Source organism: Embiotoca jacksoni, unplaced genomic scaffold (genome assembly GCF_022577435.1).
Source record: "Embiotoca jacksoni isolate LCO1_2020_lvr unplaced genomic scaffold, fEmbJac1.0.p SCAF_2, whole genome shotgun sequence".
Classification (NCBI taxonomy): Eukaryota; Metazoa; Chordata; class Actinopteri; family Embiotocidae; genus Embiotoca; species Embiotoca jacksoni.
In genome coordinates this window covers 4,965,764-4,985,615 of record NW_027185340.1, presented here as the reverse complement: position 1 = coordinate 4,985,615, position 19,852 = coordinate 4,965,764, and the positions used below count along the sequence as shown (strand labels likewise).

At 42.0% G+C, this 19,852-nt stretch overlaps 1 protein-coding gene across 1 annotated transcript; it reads right to left on the bottom strand.

The window, feature by feature from the left end:
* Positions 1–280: 280 nt before the first annotated feature.
* Positions 281–19,496, bottom strand: inpp4aa (inositol polyphosphate-4-phosphatase type I Aa). Its single transcript, XM_069154133.1, has 23 exons — positions 19,393–19,496; positions 12,711–12,971; positions 12,565–12,609; positions 10,829–10,947; positions 10,629–10,745; positions 10,420–10,499; positions 10,187–10,304; positions 9,814–9,904; positions 9,519–9,666; positions 8,430–8,560; positions 8,170–8,274; positions 7,960–8,068; positions 7,495–7,681; positions 6,851–7,132; positions 6,606–6,753; positions 6,246–6,278; positions 5,054–5,226; positions 4,779–4,902; positions 3,924–4,191; positions 3,114–3,211; positions 2,915–3,027; positions 2,665–2,819; positions 281–2,577 (listed from the first exon to the last, which is right to left on the bottom strand). Exons 2-23 carry the CDS (start codon positions 12,808–12,810, stop codon positions 2,445–2,447), a joined length of 2,877 nt encoding a protein of 958 aa, XP_069010234.1. The 5' UTR covers positions 12,811–12,971; positions 19,393–19,496; the 3' UTR covers positions 281–2,444.
* Positions 19,497–19,852: the final 356 nt, after the last annotated feature.

Below are 19,852 nucleotides of genomic sequence, written 5' to 3'. Positions count from 1 at the left end.
CTATCTACAGATCTTTGTAGATAACAGGTAGGCCTATGTAATTTAATAGGGAAACTTAATAGCACTATGCTGTATATTGCCATAAAACTCACATTATGTACTTTTACACTGGATGAAAATTACAGTTCATAGTCATTACGGTTAGGATTTAACAAGAATTAAGAGAAGAAGCACGAGCTTGCAAAATGCCAGGATGAATCAAAACAAAGAAGGTGCAGGCCTAATTTAACCTGCAGGTTCACAAACTGGGCAGCTCTGATTTAATTCACTGACACACTAGTTTGGCATCAACACGCCTTTATTGATTATCCAGGTTCAGTTCAAACCTGTGTGGGGGTGCAGGCGTCTCCCAAGCAACCCGTTCAACCTGTGTGCATGTATAACTGATCAGAACAAGGTCGTAACTTACTCAATAACAATGGATAAAACTAAACAGCATTTGGCAGCACCAGCCATGATAACATAAATACCTTTAAGCAAAATAACATTTTCAAAATAAAATCCCCTGTCTCTGTATGTATTGTACATTAAGGTCCATTGGAGCCCAGAACTGTTCAGCTGACGGCTGAAGAGTTGTTGGTAATGGTTGGTATAATAATGCAATATGCATTATTTCACTTCAATCTAAAAACCTTTAGCAAGTGCTCATGGATAGTCTTAACAGCAAAAGTATACAATTGCATTAGTATCAAGCAGAAAGTTTTTTTTTAATTTTTTTTATTTTCATGCAGGTTAAATTAATTCAAATATATTCTGATTTCGATCTCAAAGTTCTGCATAATTCAGCCGAGAGCTGTAAAACTGAGAACACAAGCTTTAATGAATTAAAAACCCAATTTGAAGGGCTGCATATGATCCTGCAAAAAATGTCCTAAATATATTTAGATATGTTAGAATTATAGAATAATGTGATGCACCACTCTGAAGCCCAAGATTTCGCCACTGATGCCTTCAGCGTGGCATCAGAAGAACTTCAGATATCACCGTAGATAAGACCTCTTTGCAATAAAAATGTCTGAGAGTAGTGTCATGTATATACTTGTTAAAGATCTGTGCTTGTTGAACAGAGTGATATGATGTTGAATATGTATGTAACTGGAGGAGAAGAAGGAGAGACGGTGGGGAGAGACAGACATCAGGCTAGAAGCATTAAAATAAACCAAAAAAAAGGTCTTTTGATTTTTAACAGCTGTCATCCTGCAGTGCAGTTTAGGTCCAGAGAAACATCTCCAACACGTTAAGACATTTGATTTTGTAAAGCGTATGTTCTGATGCGTTGTGTACAGAGGGTTCAAAGCAACACAAGGCAACGTTACATGTAGGCAAAGCCACACGGCAACAAGTAGGTCACGTTGCGTGACTACGAGCTTGCTGCTGTTCGTGCACTGTCGTGTTTGGCTCCATGTGACGTTAATAGAGGCCATAAAATAGTTAATTCTTGCTATTAGTTTTGCCTCGTGTTGCTTTAAAGAGCTTCACTCTTTGTGCTATTTTATATCTTTTTTTTTTTTTACTGTCAACAAATTCTGCAAAAAGACCAAAAATTTTGTGTTACTCAGTTTCTAACTTTCTTTCTTCTGTACCGTCACTGCTGCTCTCCAAGCTTCCTACTGAAGATGTGAGTCTTAAGAAGCCCGTCCCAAATACACTGTTTCCTTGTTTTAAGTAAGTAATAATAAAATTTGTTCAATCAGGTGTAAGTAGTGTGTTTGCTGGGGGAATGCCACCGCAGTTTACAGTATATGTAGGACTGATAGCATAATCACAGTGGCAGTTTGTGGTAACCAAGTAACACATGAACAGGCTTCTCATTGATGTGTGATTAGTAGGAGCTCTGTGGCACAGATGAATAAGCTTTATAAGGCTTTGTATACACAGACAGTACAAGTTCACTTGTTGGTTTTGGTCTCTGGATGGAGAAAAATATAGACTATCACCGGCCTCATCTTTTAACCGAATGGTAACTTCAAATCAAATTTGCTTGGAGGAGTATAAATATGTGTACCGTAATGTGTAATGTGTGTGCCACATCCATCTTTCTAAAGGCTGAAACATTTGTGCATCCTTTTTTTTTTTTAAGGGAAGTTAAAATTACTTAAATCTAGAGTGGCTGCACGCTTTCCGGATGCTACAACTGGTGCGGCAGTCAACACTGTCTGCACACTGGCTAGAATGTAACACAGAAAGCCACGTCTTTGCTGATATAGGCTGTGAGGTGTCCGCGAGACGTGTGTGATTCTAGTACTACTGAGAGGAGAGGGGAGGAAGGGACTGCTATAAAACAAGCTAAGGTAGCACTGGCACTTGGACATGAATCATCTTAACAGTGACTAATCACAAAACAAGGGGCTGTTGTTCCAGTTTGTGTTGGTGTTTTTCTCTGTGTGGTGTCATCATCATTATCCCCTTCAGTCTTTTGGTTTCCGACTGACAGAAGAGTCCACTTAGGTCTCGACTTTCCCGTACGTCCCCTCCGGAGGGCGATACTGTTTGGGGAAGGCTTTGAGCTGCAGAGCGTTAAAGGCGTATTTACGACATCCCACGTTCTTCATGGTGTTCTCTCTCCTGCAGCCCTCACTGTGGACACACACACAGAAGAGATTTTTTGTTTTATTTTGACCACTATATTATTTTTTCTAAAGAGCTTTTGGAGCTGTGACTGACCTGCGCATACAGTCCAAGGCCTGGTAGAAGACCTGTGGGGCCAGAGCGTGCTCCTGCTGCAGGACCTGACACTGCTCCAGGGTCAGAGACATGGCTGTGCGGTCCTTGGCGCTCTTACAGCTGGTGAAACGCACTCCGTTGAGGCGGCGACATGCCTTTAGGATTTGGAGAAAGAGATTAGCGGTATAAGACAGAGCTTTTTCAATGTTTTTGGGGGCCTAATGAAGAAGACATGTTGAGGAAAAGCTACCTCGGCTGCCTGCCACAGGATCTCCACATTCTTGCTCTTCTTGGCGTTGATATTCTGGTTTAGCAGTTTGAGCAGGTCGGGCAGGCTGATGGTGCTGCGGGAGCGAGGGAGGCCTGAGGACACCACAGAGGAGGAATGATGAGGACGGTGGAAAATAAGAACAAAGAAGGATCAGATTCAGTGTATGTGTGTCACTCACAGTCTTCAGGAAGGACTTCTTTGAACTGGTCGTAGTACGAGCTGAGGCGAGTCACGCTCTCCATGTTGATGACATCTTGGAGTGACGTGTCTCCGAACCTGGACACGTATGAAACCTTGTAACTTTCATGTATATCACACGTGGTGTGTTACTGTCCTGCTGCTCTGAACTAAAGAAGGGTTCATTTTCACAATAATAATTGTAACTTCTTCTGTACAACAAGTTTAATGTACTATCAAGGTTACCGAGCAAACATTTTTCTAATGTTTTTCAACCAGTTTCTTATTTTTCCTCCTTCTAAAGTAAAAATCCATGCAGAACAACACATAAATAATAAATAAAACTTTAATTACAGTAAACCTTCATGGCTAAGTAGATGCAACATACTATTATGACTTCCATCAATTTTCCTGATTTCAATGTCAAATTTGCTGCTGCCTTCAACCTTTTATCTGCATGTTTGTGCCGGAATTAAATAGATTTTCAATTTTTTTCTTTTTTCTGTGTAAACCTCAGGAGTAGGTACATAGTTTTGTTGATGCATTTGTTTGTGTTTTGGGGGAACAAAGCAAAATCCAAAACATTATATACGTAACATTTAGAATATCTAACTCTCGTCTAAAATACACCAAATACAATTTGTAGGTTTTGAGTTTGTTTTTTTAAATCTCTTTATAACATGAGGGTGTCAGTAGTACAATAATATATTATAATTGTTCTATTGCCTGCAACGGGTATCTAACCAGCCTCCTCTCCATTTTCTACCCTGAAGCCCTTCATCTTTCCCGTCGCGTGGCCTCTGTGACTCACTTCTCAGCCAGCGTCTGCTGTTCGTTGATCCCCACGTTGAACAGGACAGGCTGCACTCGCAGCAGCATCCCGTTCTGGATCTCTCGTGGCAGCGTGTCAAACATGGCTCCCGGCATCGGGACCCTGACGTTAAAGCCGTTCCTGTTTCCTGTGATCACCGGCAGCATGTCCGGGCTGAAGCCCGAAGTCGCCTGTGTGACTTTAAAGGTGACATTTCTCAGGTCCATCACTCCGACGCTCATGTCCTCCAACATGGCCAACTCCTCCGCTTTAAGAAACAGGAAGTCAACACAGAGTTTCAAGGCAGAGAAATGACAAATAACAGTGATATCATCAACTCCATAAAGATTATGGTTGGTTTATGAAATTGAGCAATATCAAAAACTCATTTCAAACTAATTTCAGTGATACTTGATGAAAGGTTAAGTCCTGTCTAATCTACACTCGTCTTACACATCTTATCCAACCTGTTTTAGTTCCTGCTGTTCTGTTTCTATAACTGTCTGAATCTTGGTCCATTTGACATAAAAGACCAAACCTTGTAGATAACAGCAAGAGCTTGGTACACATGTTCATATTAACTTAGAAATTCAGTGATTTTAGATTTATTTTTTTTGTATGGGTGGCTCTCCAGTAATATGAAACATATACATTTTGTTTTAATTATTAAATATGGTCAAAAAAAATTATATTTAATCCCTCTAAAATACAATATCGTCAGACAAAATGTCAATAATGACAACTGAAATTTATGTGAAATTTAATGCAGATTTGGATTTAAAATATAAGCACCAAAATTGTGTAATTATGCATTTCTAAACAAGCTTTCACAGTCAGTTTCTCACACAAACGTACCATATGTGCTGAGCAGGCCTTCATACTGCACCAGTAAGCCGATGGTGTGCAGCTGCCTGAGGAAGCCTGAGTCACACAGAGAGTTTCTCAGCTTGATAACGAAGCCGCAGATCAGAGCCGTCAGCTGTAAACAGCAGAGTTGTTAAGTCTTTTTTTCACGTCATCGGCACCTCCAGAGCTACATAAAATGTATGTAGTTTAAGTAGATGTGTGTTTAATTTAATGTTTAAGCAGCCATTTAATGTGTGTTTAAGTCGAAGCAGGAGCTGACAGACCGTCTGGCAGAAGACGACATCGCGGCGGTACTGCAGCGTGAGGCTCATGGCGATGGTGGGGGCGCTGTCCTGCATCAGCAGAAACACCATGGATTTCTTGGCTTTGTCGCTCATCAGAGACACACAGTCTGTCAGTGTGGTGAGGAGAGGATACAGAGCGTCGTTCCACTCACCTGCAGACATATGAGGTGAGACTCCCATCAGAAATCGTTTCAAAATACTTTACTTTTGCTTTCTTGATATTGTCACAGGTTTGGTATGTCTGCTTTACCTTTTGCTTGGTTTGTTCTTGACGTTTCTCCCTCTGCCTACCTCTGGTCGCCTGTATCCCTTCCTGCTCCCACTAGAGGTCCTCAGTCTCTCTCTCTCTGTCTCTCTCTCCCTGCCTTGGTCACCTGTCTGACACGCCCACCTCACCTCCTCTCTTTTCACTAATCAGCTGCAGGTGTACTCACTTCACCCCACTCAGTATTCATTCTCCCTGTCTCCACTCCCAGGTTGTCCCTCCTTCAAGTTTTTGTCTGTCAGGTCTTGTGTCCAATTCACCCCCCATGTTCTGTCTGTGATTTTTTGCAATTTGGTCATTCAGCTTTTCTGCAAATTTTGCTTTCCTGTCGACTCATTCTGTTTATGTGACGTCGTCTTCAGATTCTGTTCGGTGCTCGTTTGTGAGTTCATGATTGAAATTCTGTCTTTTTGGAATTAGCTCTCGTGGCTTTTTTTTCTCAAAAGCAGAATTAAGAAATTCAGGATAACTTGGAGTAAAGCGAGGCTTGACGTAGCCTGGTTGGTGTATCCTGTCTTGATGTTCATCTCGCATAGCTGAGAAGGTGTGGGGTAGGTCAAGCCAGGTGTAATGAATCCAAATATTTCCATAGTTACGGCTGTATTCAAAAGAGTGCAGGGTTGATGACAGATTCACTGAGAGTGAAATTGGGAAGAGGTGTGCTGCATACTTTAGGCCTGGGTGCACACTGCCTGATAGCGTGTGCGTTACTTATCACACGCTGCACAGCTGTGTGTCGGTTGCTGTGTGTGTCCACGCCAGATGTGTGTCAACTGCAGGTCCTACCATGAAATCGAGCTCCTCTTTGATAATAACCGTCCGTATTGAATACCTTGTATTGTGTTAGAATTTTATGGATTCGATACTTCTTCATGCTCATACTGAAAGGAAATATTATTCTCTCACCTGGAGACAACTTTTCAACATCTGGGCTGCTTTCTGCAGGTGAGAGAGGAAAGGAGGTTTAGATTAAGACTTTTACCTGTAACTCAACATTATTACCAGTATTTTTACATCATAAACACTGAAGCAGTCAATGCAGTGATGAACCTACAACTGTGATCGACAGGAAGGGAAGTCGATGACGATGACGATGATGATGATGGTTGATGATTTCAGGATGGAGATAATAGAGAACGACATGATGATGGGAAATCGTCCAGGATGTACCCTGAAAGCTTCTTGGTTACTATGGATACCTCATGACAGTGACACAGTCCTATTAACTTTCCACTCTTCGTACATTCGTACTTCGTACACCTTTACCTTTCTTCGTGTTACTTGGCTCCTCGTCGGCGAGCAGGAAGACGTCCTCCGAGCTGCTGTCGCTCTGTATCTTGTCTCGGTGCAGCAGCCTGTCTGCTCTCTGAATCACACACTCCAGGCTTTTATCAACATTTAGCCAAACCTTCTCCTGCACACAAACACACATTGAAAATGAAAACAATGTAAAAAAAACCAACAACAACAAAACACTTGATCAGAAAGAGGCAGATGGACTCTTCTCTTACCCACTCCTCCTCATGCAAATCTGCCTGAAAGGAGGTGCGCTTGTTTTTACTCCATTCGCCGCCCTCAACAGGAAGTGCGTGGCGAGACGGCGAGGAGGCAGCGCGAGACGGGGAGGTGGGGTGACGAGAGGGCGAGCGGGACGGAGAGCAAGAGGAAGGTGAGAGGGAGGAGGAGGACGGGGACGGCGTGCCTTGCTGAGAGGAGTCTGGACGGGCGGCTGCCAGGGCAACGATGGCTGCGGACAGCAGCTTGGAGTCGCACACGGTCACCAACTGACGAGTCTGCAGGAGGGGAGGAGGACAACGGGGTACGTTACTCACACATGATTGTGTCACTGACCTTTGACTTCTCACAACCAAAGCTTAATCAGTCCATTATTGAGTTCAAGTGAAAATTTCTGCCAAAATTGAAGACATTCAATAAAAACGATCTTGAGGTATCGTGTTGATGAGAGCGAGACGTACATACGGAGGGACGGACAACTAAAAAACATAATGTTTCCAGCTTTGGCGATCTTTGTCATAAAATGCGCTTAAATGCTCATTAACAATCACATAAAAAAAAAAAAAAAAAAAAAAAAAAAAAAACAGGACTATAACGCACACATTAAAGATCCGTCCAGTTCCTCTGGGCTCTGTCTTACCTTCTCCGTTAGGATGGCCAGAGTTCTCTCCAGAGCGTTGGCCGAGCGGTCCTTGGCAGCTCGGGACAGACGTTCAGTGTAGTAACACACTTGTGTCTTCAGAGTGTTAATTTGACCAATCAGCTCCTTTGCTTTCACGACATCCTGAGGCTGGTATGCCATCGCTTTAGAGCCGGAGCCAGCAGAGCTTCAGGTGTGAACCAATGTGAGAGCGAAAGATAAATAAACAAAGGAACAAAATGTGGTTTCACACTTGAAATTACAAAAATTCTCTACAAACAACGTGTAATATCACACACACACACACACACACACACACACACACACACACACACACACACACACACACCTCTCCTCTTCATGAGTGCTGTTTAAGGCACAAACAAAAAAGAGAGAAAATCCGATGGATTATGAAACGTGCAACATAACACGTAGCACCGTGAAGTTGTGCTTCAAATGACTCACTGTTTTCTGGCTTCTTCGAGCTTGTGCAGCAGTTTTCGGAGGCCGCAGCCTTTAAAGCCTTGATGATGTGCTGCTGGAGCGCCCATAGTCACGACATCGTACGTCCGGTCTGATAGAACGACGGGGAACGAAGAGAGTAGAAAAAAAATACTTGATAAGTAATAAGTAGAGTTAGAGGCATGCAGTAAACACACGTGTGAGGATATTTACCATAACCAGACTCCCCCTGTACTCTCATCCTCTGGATATGCAGGTTTGTGGGAATGAACTCCAACTTCCTCTCAGCTTTCAAGGTGCTGGACTTAAATGAAGGACCTGGGAGGATGCAGAAACAAAGAACGGGATTTATTATTGAAACTATCCTTACTTCAATAAATTCTGCTATTCACCTCCAAATGATCACTATTTGAAATGTTAACCAGCCTGTCTTCAGATTTCAGACTAAAGTCAAACAGCAGAATCTGTCTAACCTTTGTATTCGTGCAGGTCACTTATGGTCTCCTGGTATGTGAGGATGATGGTCTGGTACTGAGTGATGATCTGCCTCCTGAGGTTCTCCCAACACGGGGACAGCTCGCCCAGTTCTTCCAACTCACACACCCTGCATGCACACACACACACACACACACACACACACACACACACACACACACACACACACACACAGTAACAGTCAGGGCTCCCAGCTGAGGCACTGATGATCTCACAGCGTGCATCTTGTACAGCTCTTTCATTTATAGACTTCGCAGTGAATAAAACAGTTTAGTGGTTACAACTCCTCAAATTACAGACATTAAAAGCACCCATTAATGAAGCAGTGAGAGTCGTAATGATGATGATATTGTTGCTTTGACATATGGTGATGTCATAATAGAGCACATTAAAGAATAACACAGTTTTCGGGTAACAAAACATAAATGAGTTTCAGTTTAATGTCCCCAAGGAGACATGAAAATGCTTTCTCTTTGGATATCATCACTAATATAAAATGTTCATGATTTACTGAGTGCACTATACGGTTTAAACTTAAGTCCGCCCACTATAGTGGTCCCCAGCCTGGAGCTTAGGACCTCTCATTCAAGAGGTTTCAATATAAATCTGAAGTGTTATGATATTTAGAACATAGGCTATAAGAAAACAATCTGCTAAGAAAATTGTGTTTATTAGTGAGTTCATTTTTTTTTTTTTTTTATCTTGGCTATTTTTAAAAAAAAATACCGTTGTTTTATTTCTTCAGGCAGCTAAATGCTACTTAAATGAAACAATCTTAAAAGGGGGACATTGTTTGGTGAAACTACTCCCGAATCACACATTTGTAGCTTGTGATGCGGCAAAGATAGTCGTCAAATCTAAGGCCAGTCTAGAAAAGTTAAAAGATCAAGTCCAGACCGAGTTCAAATTGGGGTTGAGGTCAAATGGGACCAGATATAAACTCAACAGCCTTATCAACTATTACACGTCACTTTTAAATGGTCATGAGCCCACAAAATTGCTGCTCCTATGTGCAGATGTTGAAGCTCTGCTTAATAAATAAAAAAAAAACCAATTTCAGATGGTACCTGACAGCATCCTCCTCCAGCAGCAGTTTGACAAACTGTCGAGGAATGTGCAGGGACAGCATGCTCTCTGCCATCTGCTCCAGGATCCGCAGGTGGTTGCCATCCGTAGTGGGGAAGCGGTACGTACGCGACATGACGCCTCCAAACACTGAAACAGACAGTTTCATTCACAGACATGAATCACTGTGACGCAGCCAGCAATCCCGATGTCACCTGTTTCACAAACTCTCTTAGCAGCTCACAGTCATTACAGTAGGTTACTGTAACATTTAGTTAATTTAAAAAACCCACTCACCAGCCTTGAGCAGTGGATCTTTACATAAAGATGAGGACTTGGACTTGATGCCCATCGATTCAGTCAGGCTTTCATCCACAGGGAGAACCATCTGACACAAACACAACCCAATAATAAGGTTTGCATAGAGAAATATGTCTGACCTTCACATTTCCAAACTTCTCATTCATCCTATCTATTCAATTCTAATTTATTCTATTTTGAGTGTAGTGTCACCGTGTAGCATGGTCCCAATACATGGTGGCTTTTGTTTGAAAAATGACTTTAATGATGCATATCAGTCATCAAAATAGTCGCTGATTATTGAAATCGACTAACTAATCTTTTAAAAGCATCATAAAGTATCGTTTATAGATATTTCTTGATTACTCACCCTTCCATTGACAGTGTCTCCCCTCTGTAATCTTGCAACAGGAGCCCTCTGCTCCCGCTTCTCCTCGATTTGCCAGGCGATGACTGTGATGTTGCCAACGCGCTCATTCTCCGATGACCTGACACACAGCGACATCAAGTCAGGTAAACCTCCCTGAGCCCAGATCTGGCGTGCAATTTGTATGATTTTGCTGCTGACAAATGAAAAAGCTCCAGTGTGTTATGTAGTGTTACCTGAGAGTCAGGTGCAGCCTGTGGTGTTTGTCCTGCAGCAGCTCCTTCACAGAAAACATGGACGAACCGAGCATGTACATCTGTCACATAGAAACACACACACCCACAGGACTTAGAGGATTTTAGATTAGAGGAGACTATGAAGGATCTTTAACAGGACATTTAAAGACAGATGAGTATGGTGATTTTGTCTGAGGTTGGGGGCTTACCGTGCCCTGTGAGCGGTCCTTTACATCATAGACAGAAAGCTTGACCTGAGTCTGCTGAGTGATCAGAGAGTCCTGAAAGAACGCTATACTGCTCAGGAAGATCGGGTTACTGGTGCCCTGTGGACGGAGGGAGAGGTGAGAGGGTTTGAGAAGATTACAGCAGCAGGGGGGAAGCAAAAGCCGAGCGAGCAATAGTCTACCTCTATGATTTCACTTTGAGCGTGTTTGGTCCAGAAGGCCTGCGGCGGAGTGGTGCAGCTGACGGCAACAAAGCTGGTTGGCTTACGGTCCTGAGTGGGAGTAACCAGCTCACTGCAGGCTGTGGCAACATATAAACATAGGAGATTACTAACTGTAGGATTTAACAGTGGGATGGTCATCAATCCTCTGCGATGGGAGGAATGTAATACAGCGTGTCCAAGTCGTCAGTATTTGATAAACCAGAGCAGGATTTAGGGGGATCTATAACAGATATGCAATATGACATTCATTATTATGTTTACATTAGTGTATAATCAGCTGAAACTAAGAATCACTGTGTTTTAAGTAATTTAGAATGAACCTTTCATATCTGCACAGGGAGTAGGTCCTCTTCCACAAAGCCCTCCATGTTTCTACGGTAGCCCAGGAAGGACAAACCAAATACCAAACACTGCCTTTTAGAGACAAACTCAAGCTTTTCACGACTTTCACGGCCACTGTAGGTTCTCCAATACGCTGGAGGGAGGTGTGGGGGTCCAGCTCAATCTGCAGCCTCACCAATAGATGCCACTAAATCCTACACACTGCTCCTATAAGTAATGTGGTTATAGTGGTACAATGGATAACAGTATGGTTTTCCCAGAGTGACTAGTCAATCGCTAACCAGACACACCAGGTAAGAAAGAACAAAAACACAGAGCCATTGCCAGTGCATCCTCTTTTAAAGCAGAAATTACCCAATTGTGACCAGTTGAAGGTAGTGGAACAAGCTGTAAAAATATGATTAAAAAAAATCATGATCTTATAGGATCAACAACTGAAAATGTGATGCAAACAGATTATTTACACAGTCAGCAAACACGGCAAACATTATAATTAATTTGAAGTCATGTTTCTAGCCACAAGGTATAATATTTACTCAACTCCTGAGGGAAATATCTGGCTCTTTAGCTGCAAAACGCTCCTCTGTGACCATTAACTAAAACTTTTTTTTAACTAAAAACTGGGCAGGGAGCATACAGCTGATTTATCAGAGCTTATCACTGAACACATCCCCCTTGAGGCGAAAAAGAGGCAAACGAGACCAGTGAGGTGGAACCACACGTGGGCTGTAAACACGAAACAATGAGCAGCTCTAAAAGATGGTCAGATGCTGTGTAGCGCTAAATGGAAGTACAGAGTTGGCAGACAATTCTCTGAGTCACTCTGAACAAGCGGCACCTTATTTTAGGTGGTGACTTGTTCGTAAAATATTTATTAGTGGAATTGTAAAGGAGATGTGTGTTATACTATTTTTTTTCCTTGCTGTAAGCAAAACCCATGAAAACATAAAAAAACAACAGTGTTCAAACAGATGGGGAAAAGGAAATTGTGTTGGCTAATAAACATTCAGTACATGAGTGAGCTTTATGGCATATGTTGAAATGACAAATCAAACAATATTTTTTTTTGTATATTCCCTTTCATACAGGTAGTTCAGTTCAGAGGACTTTACAACACAGTGCCTTTGTGTTTTTAGTAGTTTTTGGTCAACAATGGAGAGAAAAAATTCATATTAGGTTTTAGATGCCAAAATAATACTTGCTTGTTCAGCCAGTTTTATGAGAAATTATTCATTTATAGTTCCGCTCTTTTCATGGGATTTATTGATGAGCATCTCTCTCATTAGGCTTATTAGTGTAAATAAAACAAGATAAAATATGTTGCAGTGTATCTGTGAGATTCCTGAACTTACCCACGCTGAACTCCAGCACCGGCTCGTCTGGATCCTGACTGTTGCCTGTAGCAGACAAGAGGATGAGAAGTTCTCTTTTAAAAAAAACCTCTCAATTTATCATCAGTGAAGTAAACAGGTTACCATGGTAGCAGTTACTTAGTTACCCGAGAGAGCCAGCCCCATCATCTCAGCCGAGAGATCAAACGTGTTGGCTCGGTAGACCGACCACGGCCGATGGCGGGGGCTGCGCTCCTTCCCAGACATGGTGGGTTCACGTCGGGGTGGATTTCAGAGTACAGGGCCTGAAGAGCAGAACGAAGTCGAGCAGACACGGAATCAAAACTCGTCCGTCACGTCTTCTTTTGAGATACGACTGTCTTCCCTGTGTGTTGATCCGAGCTGTCACACGCTTCTCAGTGATGAACCTGAAAGACAGAAGAAAACAACAACCAGGTGATCTCACGCCCTCGTAGAATCAGACAGACTGGACAGCTTCAATTCTTTGATGATGATGTCATCCTTTCATCAAGATGACAGTTGAGCTCTGACAAATTTAAATACTGCTTGTAATTAGTCATAAAAGCTGCTCAGCACACACCTGCTCAGTATCACATGACACTCTTCTCTTCACAAGGTTTAAGTGAAAAACTGATATAAGATGGGTGTTTAAAACAGTGTTTCCCATCATGCTTCACTCTGAGACGAACAGAGAGGTTTTGTTGTTTGTCATGCTCAAATTAGTATTTCTTTCCCCGTGTTAACGTGCTAATATAAGCAGTGGGAAAGATTTCTGAGGGAGAAAAGTGAGACTTTTCCCACAGCTGCAGGATGTGAAACTCTGACTCTCCATCTTCACTCTCCTGCTGCTATTTGTGCTGCTTGCCTGGTGTTTTCACAGTTCTGCTTTTAGACAGACTCACGATGAGCACACGGGTACAGACAGGGGAAGAAGAAAAAGCCTCAGTGTGATCACGCAGATAAAACAGCAGCAGACAATGTACAGCAGACAGAATAGAAAACGTCATAATCCCATGTCATTGGAGGGCGTCAAGAATTAATCTCACAACCAGTTTCTCACAAAGATCTTTTTTTAACTCAACTACATTTAAAAATACAGTAAGCATTTTATTGATTTAGATATTTCCTTATACAGTATATCATTGATGTAGCTGGTAAACAGTGCTAATAACCAAAAGTAAAACCTCTCGAGGTTCTGGACAAACAAACATTTATGTTGCTTATTCTGTGAAGAAAAGCAAGATAATCACTGAAATTAAAAATTATTTATTCCTCTGAGGAGCATAGTTTGTATGTGTAAATTTCACAGCAAGCTGCATATTTTTTTTTTTTTTTTTTTTAATATATTTGTATATGAATAATTAGATAGTTGATAAGAGTTCATAGGAACACCAAAAACAAAGGTGTTCATCATCTAAGGACTAAAGCTTGGCCACTATTTATAAAGGTAACTTGTGATAGACTACGTGTTCATGAACAAAACATTTTGACCGGTCAGACACACAAAAATATAAATGGGGAACCTCCTTGGGGAACCCTAAATATATCTGCAAAACATGGTGGTAATCTGGTCTCTAGTTATCAGAATATAGTGTGATAAAACAAACTGTGAGATTGACCGACTGAAGATGTGGAAAGAATTAAATAATAATCTACGTGACTCAACAAGTATTATTACAACAGCTACGGTAAGTACTTGTGGCATAACTCAGAATAGAAGAGGGAGCTGATAATGTAATACTCCACAGCACACTGCGTTGCTCATAGCTAACGCTGCACCTGCCAAAATTAGATGCAAACAGTGAGGGAGCAGGAAACCAAACCTGTGCCAAGTGTGCCAGCACAGGAAATGTGGCTCCGCTGAAGCATTTACAAGCTCTCATCGTTATGTTTCAATCTGCAGTCCCCTTTGATTTCACCTTTTTCACACTAACAGGAAGAAACAAAGATGAACCCAGCTGGAGCTGGATTCTCACCTCCACATGTCCCATTTCTAAACCCTCTTGATCTGCTCCACACATATAGGGCTGCAACTAAGGACTGTTTTTAATCAAATAATCTGCAAAAAAAATGTCTTAACTGATGAATACTTTTGGTTAATAAGATGTTGGAAAACATTCTGAAGAATCTAAGGAGAGGTCAGAAAATTGCTTGTTTTGTCCAACCATCAGTCCAAAACCAAAGATATTCAATTTAGAGGCATCAGAAAACCAGTACATGTTCACAGTTCAGCAGTCGGATAGAAGTTGTTGTTTTTTTTGGCACTGACAAGATTAACAGACAGAGTCTGATTAATTTCCTGTCAGTCGATTAACTGACTCATTGTTTCAGCTCTAAACTGTGGAGATATCTCTTTCAGTGTAAAAGCAATCTTACTTCTGCTTGTTCTGAGTTTATTTTCGTCCTGTCAGGTGCCACACTCTCCTTGTTCTAATTTTTCATCAGCTTCTTGGTATCAGTGGAGACCAAAGCATTGTTATTTCAGCAGACAGGTAAGAAACGAGTTGAAAGAGGAAACAAAAAACGTTCAATTGTTTCTGTCAGTGTTTGAATAAAGCATGTTAAATGTGCATAAAAAAGTTAAAGTGTGACAGGACAAAACCACATGTAAGAGTTGGTGGCAGCCATGGATGGATTCAGCTCCTGTGCAGGGCAACTACACACATCTAAGAACCACAGCTCGGTGAGGGGAGAACACAGACAGAAGAGGAAAAATAAAACAGGAAAATTATGCATGAGGAAAATATGAAATGTAAAGAGGACAAAAAAAAGGATGCAGCAAGTGGTCTGATGACTAACCTGAGCTGAACACGGCTTCAAATCGCCCTGAGAGGTAAATGTTCACACTCTCTTAGGTGTTTGTGTGCCGAGCAAACATCAAGTTTTCTTTGCTCAGTGTGATCAGTTGGAATAATTTCCACTTCCCACTCAGCTGTAGTATAAAGAGAACAAACTGAGAGAGTATGTGACACTGCGTTTGTCTACTTTGAGACAAACGGAGAACAACTCTGTCTGTGTGTGTGTGTGTGTGTGTGTGTGTGTGTGTGTGTGTGTGTGTGTGTGTGTGTGTGTGTGTGTGTGTGCCGCCGTGCATTCATGTGTGAAGACCTCTGCAACCGAGGTCTATTTTTACACACGAATCTGTTCTGACGTCGCACAACACGTGTGAAGAAAAACGCTCTCCCAGCGACAGACCTAACACAAAGTCATCTGCATAGATGCGTGTGCACACACACACACACACACACACACACACACACACACACAATCCAGGGAGCGTGATGCTCTCTGCCAGTTTAATCTGTGTTTTGGCACCTTTGTATGAGACCAAAACAGATGATAATTACAGAATGGATGCTCTGCCTCATTAGGCATCATTGTCAGTGTGAGCGGTCTTCTAAAACGCTGTAAGCTCCGGTGCCTCGGGCACGGTGGGAAGCTCTCTAGGAAACCTACAGTAGATCTGATGTGAAGCCCCAGGGAGCAACAGATTATCTTCATTTCTTCTGTCTGACAGTCATCAGCTATGCAGTCTGCTCGAAGGGACAGAAAACTCCCAGTGCTGGAACAGCTTCTCCATTTAACAGCTGATCATCAGAGTTGATGAATGACACTGCCCTGCAGGTGACCTCTGACCTCAATCACACACTAAAGATCAGTGGGACCCTGTTTTGGTTGTCTTGCTTTAAGGCAGTGAGAGAATAAAATGGTGAATGAGCAGCAGGGAGGAAAGTGAAACGGTGTGGAGCGCAGAGATTCAGGTGGTCTTCAGTCCTGTGGGATGATCTGGAGACAAAAGTGACCCAGTTTGTGAGGCTGGCAGCTCACAGCTGGCCCCCTTGCAGATGCTGTCAGTACCAGCTGCACTGCAGTGCCTCTCTCTTCTTCCTTTCAAATCATCCCTTTAAATCTCTCACAAACAACAAAGTCATCAACCCTGTCTTCTTTTTTTTTTTGCTCCAGCCAGCTCCCTGTCCTCTGTCTTCCTGATGTTCTTCTCCATTTCAACCTATTGATTCTGAGTCCAGAGCTGACCTGTGCCAACCTGCTGTACCCTGAGTCTGATCTACAATCGTCTGCCCGCTGTAGAAATGTCTGTCGTAACCATGGCCACATGGATGCATTAACCAGCTTCATCCACCGAGACTGAGTCACAAACTGCTTCCTGATCAAAAAGGAGAATACGCAAACGACTTTAATCCCGAGTGGGGAACATTTATCCACACATGCAAAAGCAAAGAGGAAGTGCACAGGAGCTCTTCTTTAGAGCATTGGAAGTAAACTCTTATGATGATGATGATGATAAACTATATGTTATAGCTACAGTGGTGTGAAAAAGTGTTTGCCCCTTCCTGATTTCTTATTTTTTTTGCATGTTTGTCACTTAAATGTTTCAGATCATCAAACAAATTTAAATATTAGTCAAAGATAACAAGTAAACACAAAATGCAGTTTTTAAATGAAGGTTTTTATTATTAAGGGAGAAAAAAAAAATCCAAACCCACATGGCCCTGTGTGAAAAAGTGTTTGCCCCCTAAACCTAATAACTGGTTGGGCCACCCTTAGCAGCAACAACTGCAATCAAGCGTTTGCGATAACTTGCAATGAGTCTTTTACAGCGCTGTGGAGGAATGTTGGCCGACTCATCTTTGCAGATTTGTTGTAATTCAGCCACATTGGAGGGTTTTCCAGCACCAACCTCCTTTTTAAGGTCATGCCGCAGCATCTCAATAGGATTCAGGTCAGGACTTTGACTAGGCCACTCCAAAGTCTTCATTTTGTTTTTCTTCAGCCATTCAGAGGTGGACTTGCTGGTGTGTTTTGGATCATTGTGCTGCTGCAGAACCCAAGTTGGCTTCAGCTTGAGGTCACGAACAGATGGCCGGACATTCTCCTTCAGGATTTGTTGGTACAGTAGAATTCATGGTTCCATTTATCACAGCAAGTCTTCCAGGTCCTGAAGCAGAAAAACAGCCCCAGACCATCACTACCACCACCATATTTTACTGTTGGTATGATGTTCTTTTTCTGAAATGCGGTGTTACTTTTACGCCAGATGTAACGGGACACACACCTTCCAAAAAGTTCAACTTTTGTCTCGTCAGTCCACAGAGTATTTTCCCAAAAGTCTTGGGGATCATCAAGATGTTTTCTGGCAAAAATGAGACGAGCCTTAATGTTCTTTTTGCTCAGCGGTGGTTTTGGTCTTGGAACTCTGCCATGCAGGCCATTTCTGCCCGGTCTCTTTCTTATGGTGGAGTCATGAACACTGACCTTAACTGAGGCAAGTGAGGCCTGCAGTTCTTTGGATGTTGTTGTGGGGTCTTTTGTGACCTCTCGGATGAGTCGTCGCTGCGCTCTTGGGGTAATTTTGGTCAGCCGGCCACTCCTGGGAAGGTTCACCACTGTTCCATGTTTTCTCCATTTGTGGATAATGGCTCTCACTGTGGTTCGCTGGAGTCCCAAAGCTTTAGAAATGGCTTTATAACCTTTTCCAGACTGATAGATCTCAATTGCTTTCTTTCTCATTTGTTCCTGAATTTCTTTGGATCTCGGCATGATGTCTATCTTTTGAGGATCTTTTGGTCTACTTCACTTTGTCAGGCAGGTCCTATTTAAGTGATTTCTTGATTGAGAACAGGTGTGGCAGTAATCAGGCCTGGGTGTGGCTAGAGAAATTGAACTCAGGTGTGACACACTGAACACAGTTAAGTTATGTTTTAACAGGAGGGGCCAAACACTTTTTCACACAGGGCCATGTGGGTTTGGATTTTTTTTTCTCCCTTAATAAAAAAAACCCTTCATTTAAAAACTGCATTTTGTGTTTACTTGTGTTATCTTTGACTAATATTTAAATTTGTTTGATGATCTGAAACATTTAAGTGTGACAGACATGCAAAAAAATTGGAAATCAGGAAGGGGGCAAACACTTTTTTACACCACTGTATATAAGTGAAATCTCAGGTATCAGGAGGAAACATTCAGGGCTTCAATCAATACAACACTATGCAGTTGAGCAGGGGCTAAAGTTGTTCATTAAAGTAATATTCATTGTTCAATTTCCGTTTCAAAAATCTTTCCAAAAACCCACATGAGCACACAGAAATGCACAAGAGACAAAAGAGGAGAGAATTGTGAATCCCAGAGGAACTCAGCCCTCTTTCTGTTATGAAAAGAGTGAAAACAGTGATTCAACAGATAAAAATTAATCCTTTACGCTCTGTTTGGATCATCCTGGAGGCCTGTAATGGCGTGACACGTTGCCTCATGAAGCAGCACATCCGTTATTGGATGTAATATGTATAAAAAACAAAAACAAAACAAAATCCTACGTCAGCACTGTCTTGGCCTTTAATAAACCGGCATCAAACTGGGTGTCATCCCGTCTGTTCAGCCTGACCGCATGGAGACCAAAGCTGCCCAATGCAAATCTATTTATGGCAGCATTAACCAGTGATCCTCCCATCATACTCTAGTGTGCAGATATGGGTTTTTTATTACTAGCACTCGGACAATAACAAATATTACGTCATGAAATCTGATGATGCTCATTCAAAGATGAGCCTACTGCTGCATGATGCTGTGGGGTTGTTCAGCACAATTTTCTTTTTTTTTTTAAAAAAAGGCTCATGAACACAAACAAAACAGCTACAACGACATTTGAGATCTTGCAATGGGTGTAAACACGTATTATTCTGATCCTGCTGCGAGCTGCTGCTCCCGCTTTATGACAGCATTTAACACTGAGAACAAACGCCCTCGACAAAACCGTGAAATTAAGGAGATGTCAAATGAGAAACTCACACATAAAACATAAATGCCTCATACCTTCAGGAGAAAAGCGATGGTTTATTTTCTTACTGATGCGCATCCTGGTTGCATCGACGATGTCTGCAGTCAAGACTCGCCCTGACTCCCTCTGACACATCGAGGCGTAATACCTCCACTGGAAGCAGCGTCTGCTCTGTCCACCGGGGGGCGCTGTTGAACAGGTCCGCAAAAAGAAAAGTGGCACCCATAGACTATAGCACCATTATAACCTCGTTTGCTGTGGGGGGTGGTAGGCCTATCTGTATGTGGATGGAGAAAGACATCAGGAGCAGCAACATACCACGAACATAATAGATAAAAGGTTTGAAATAAAAAAAATAATAATAATTTGAATGTTAAAACCTTATGGGATATAAGTCAAATGTTTCAGGTAGTAAGTTGTAATAAAAAAAAAATTATAGGTCAAGATTTTGAAATAACTTAAACATTTTTGAGTGAATGAGAGAATTTTTTTTTT

Excerpts from the sequence above, each read along its gene's own strand:
- inpp4aa (XM_069154133.1), bottom strand. The coding sequence starts at position 12,810 with ATGTCTGGGAAGGAGCGCAGCCCCCGCCATCGGCCGTGGTCGGTCTAC. Across the intron at positions 7,682-7,959 it reads CTCGAAGAAGCCAGAAAACA|CTCTGCTGGCTCCGGCTCTA; the intron begins GTGAGTCATTTG and ends TCACACCTGAAG. Across the intron at positions 4,192-4,778 it reads AGGCCTGCTCAGCACATATG|CGGAGGAGTTGGCCATGTTG; the intron begins GTACGTTTGTGT and ends TGTTTCTTAAAG.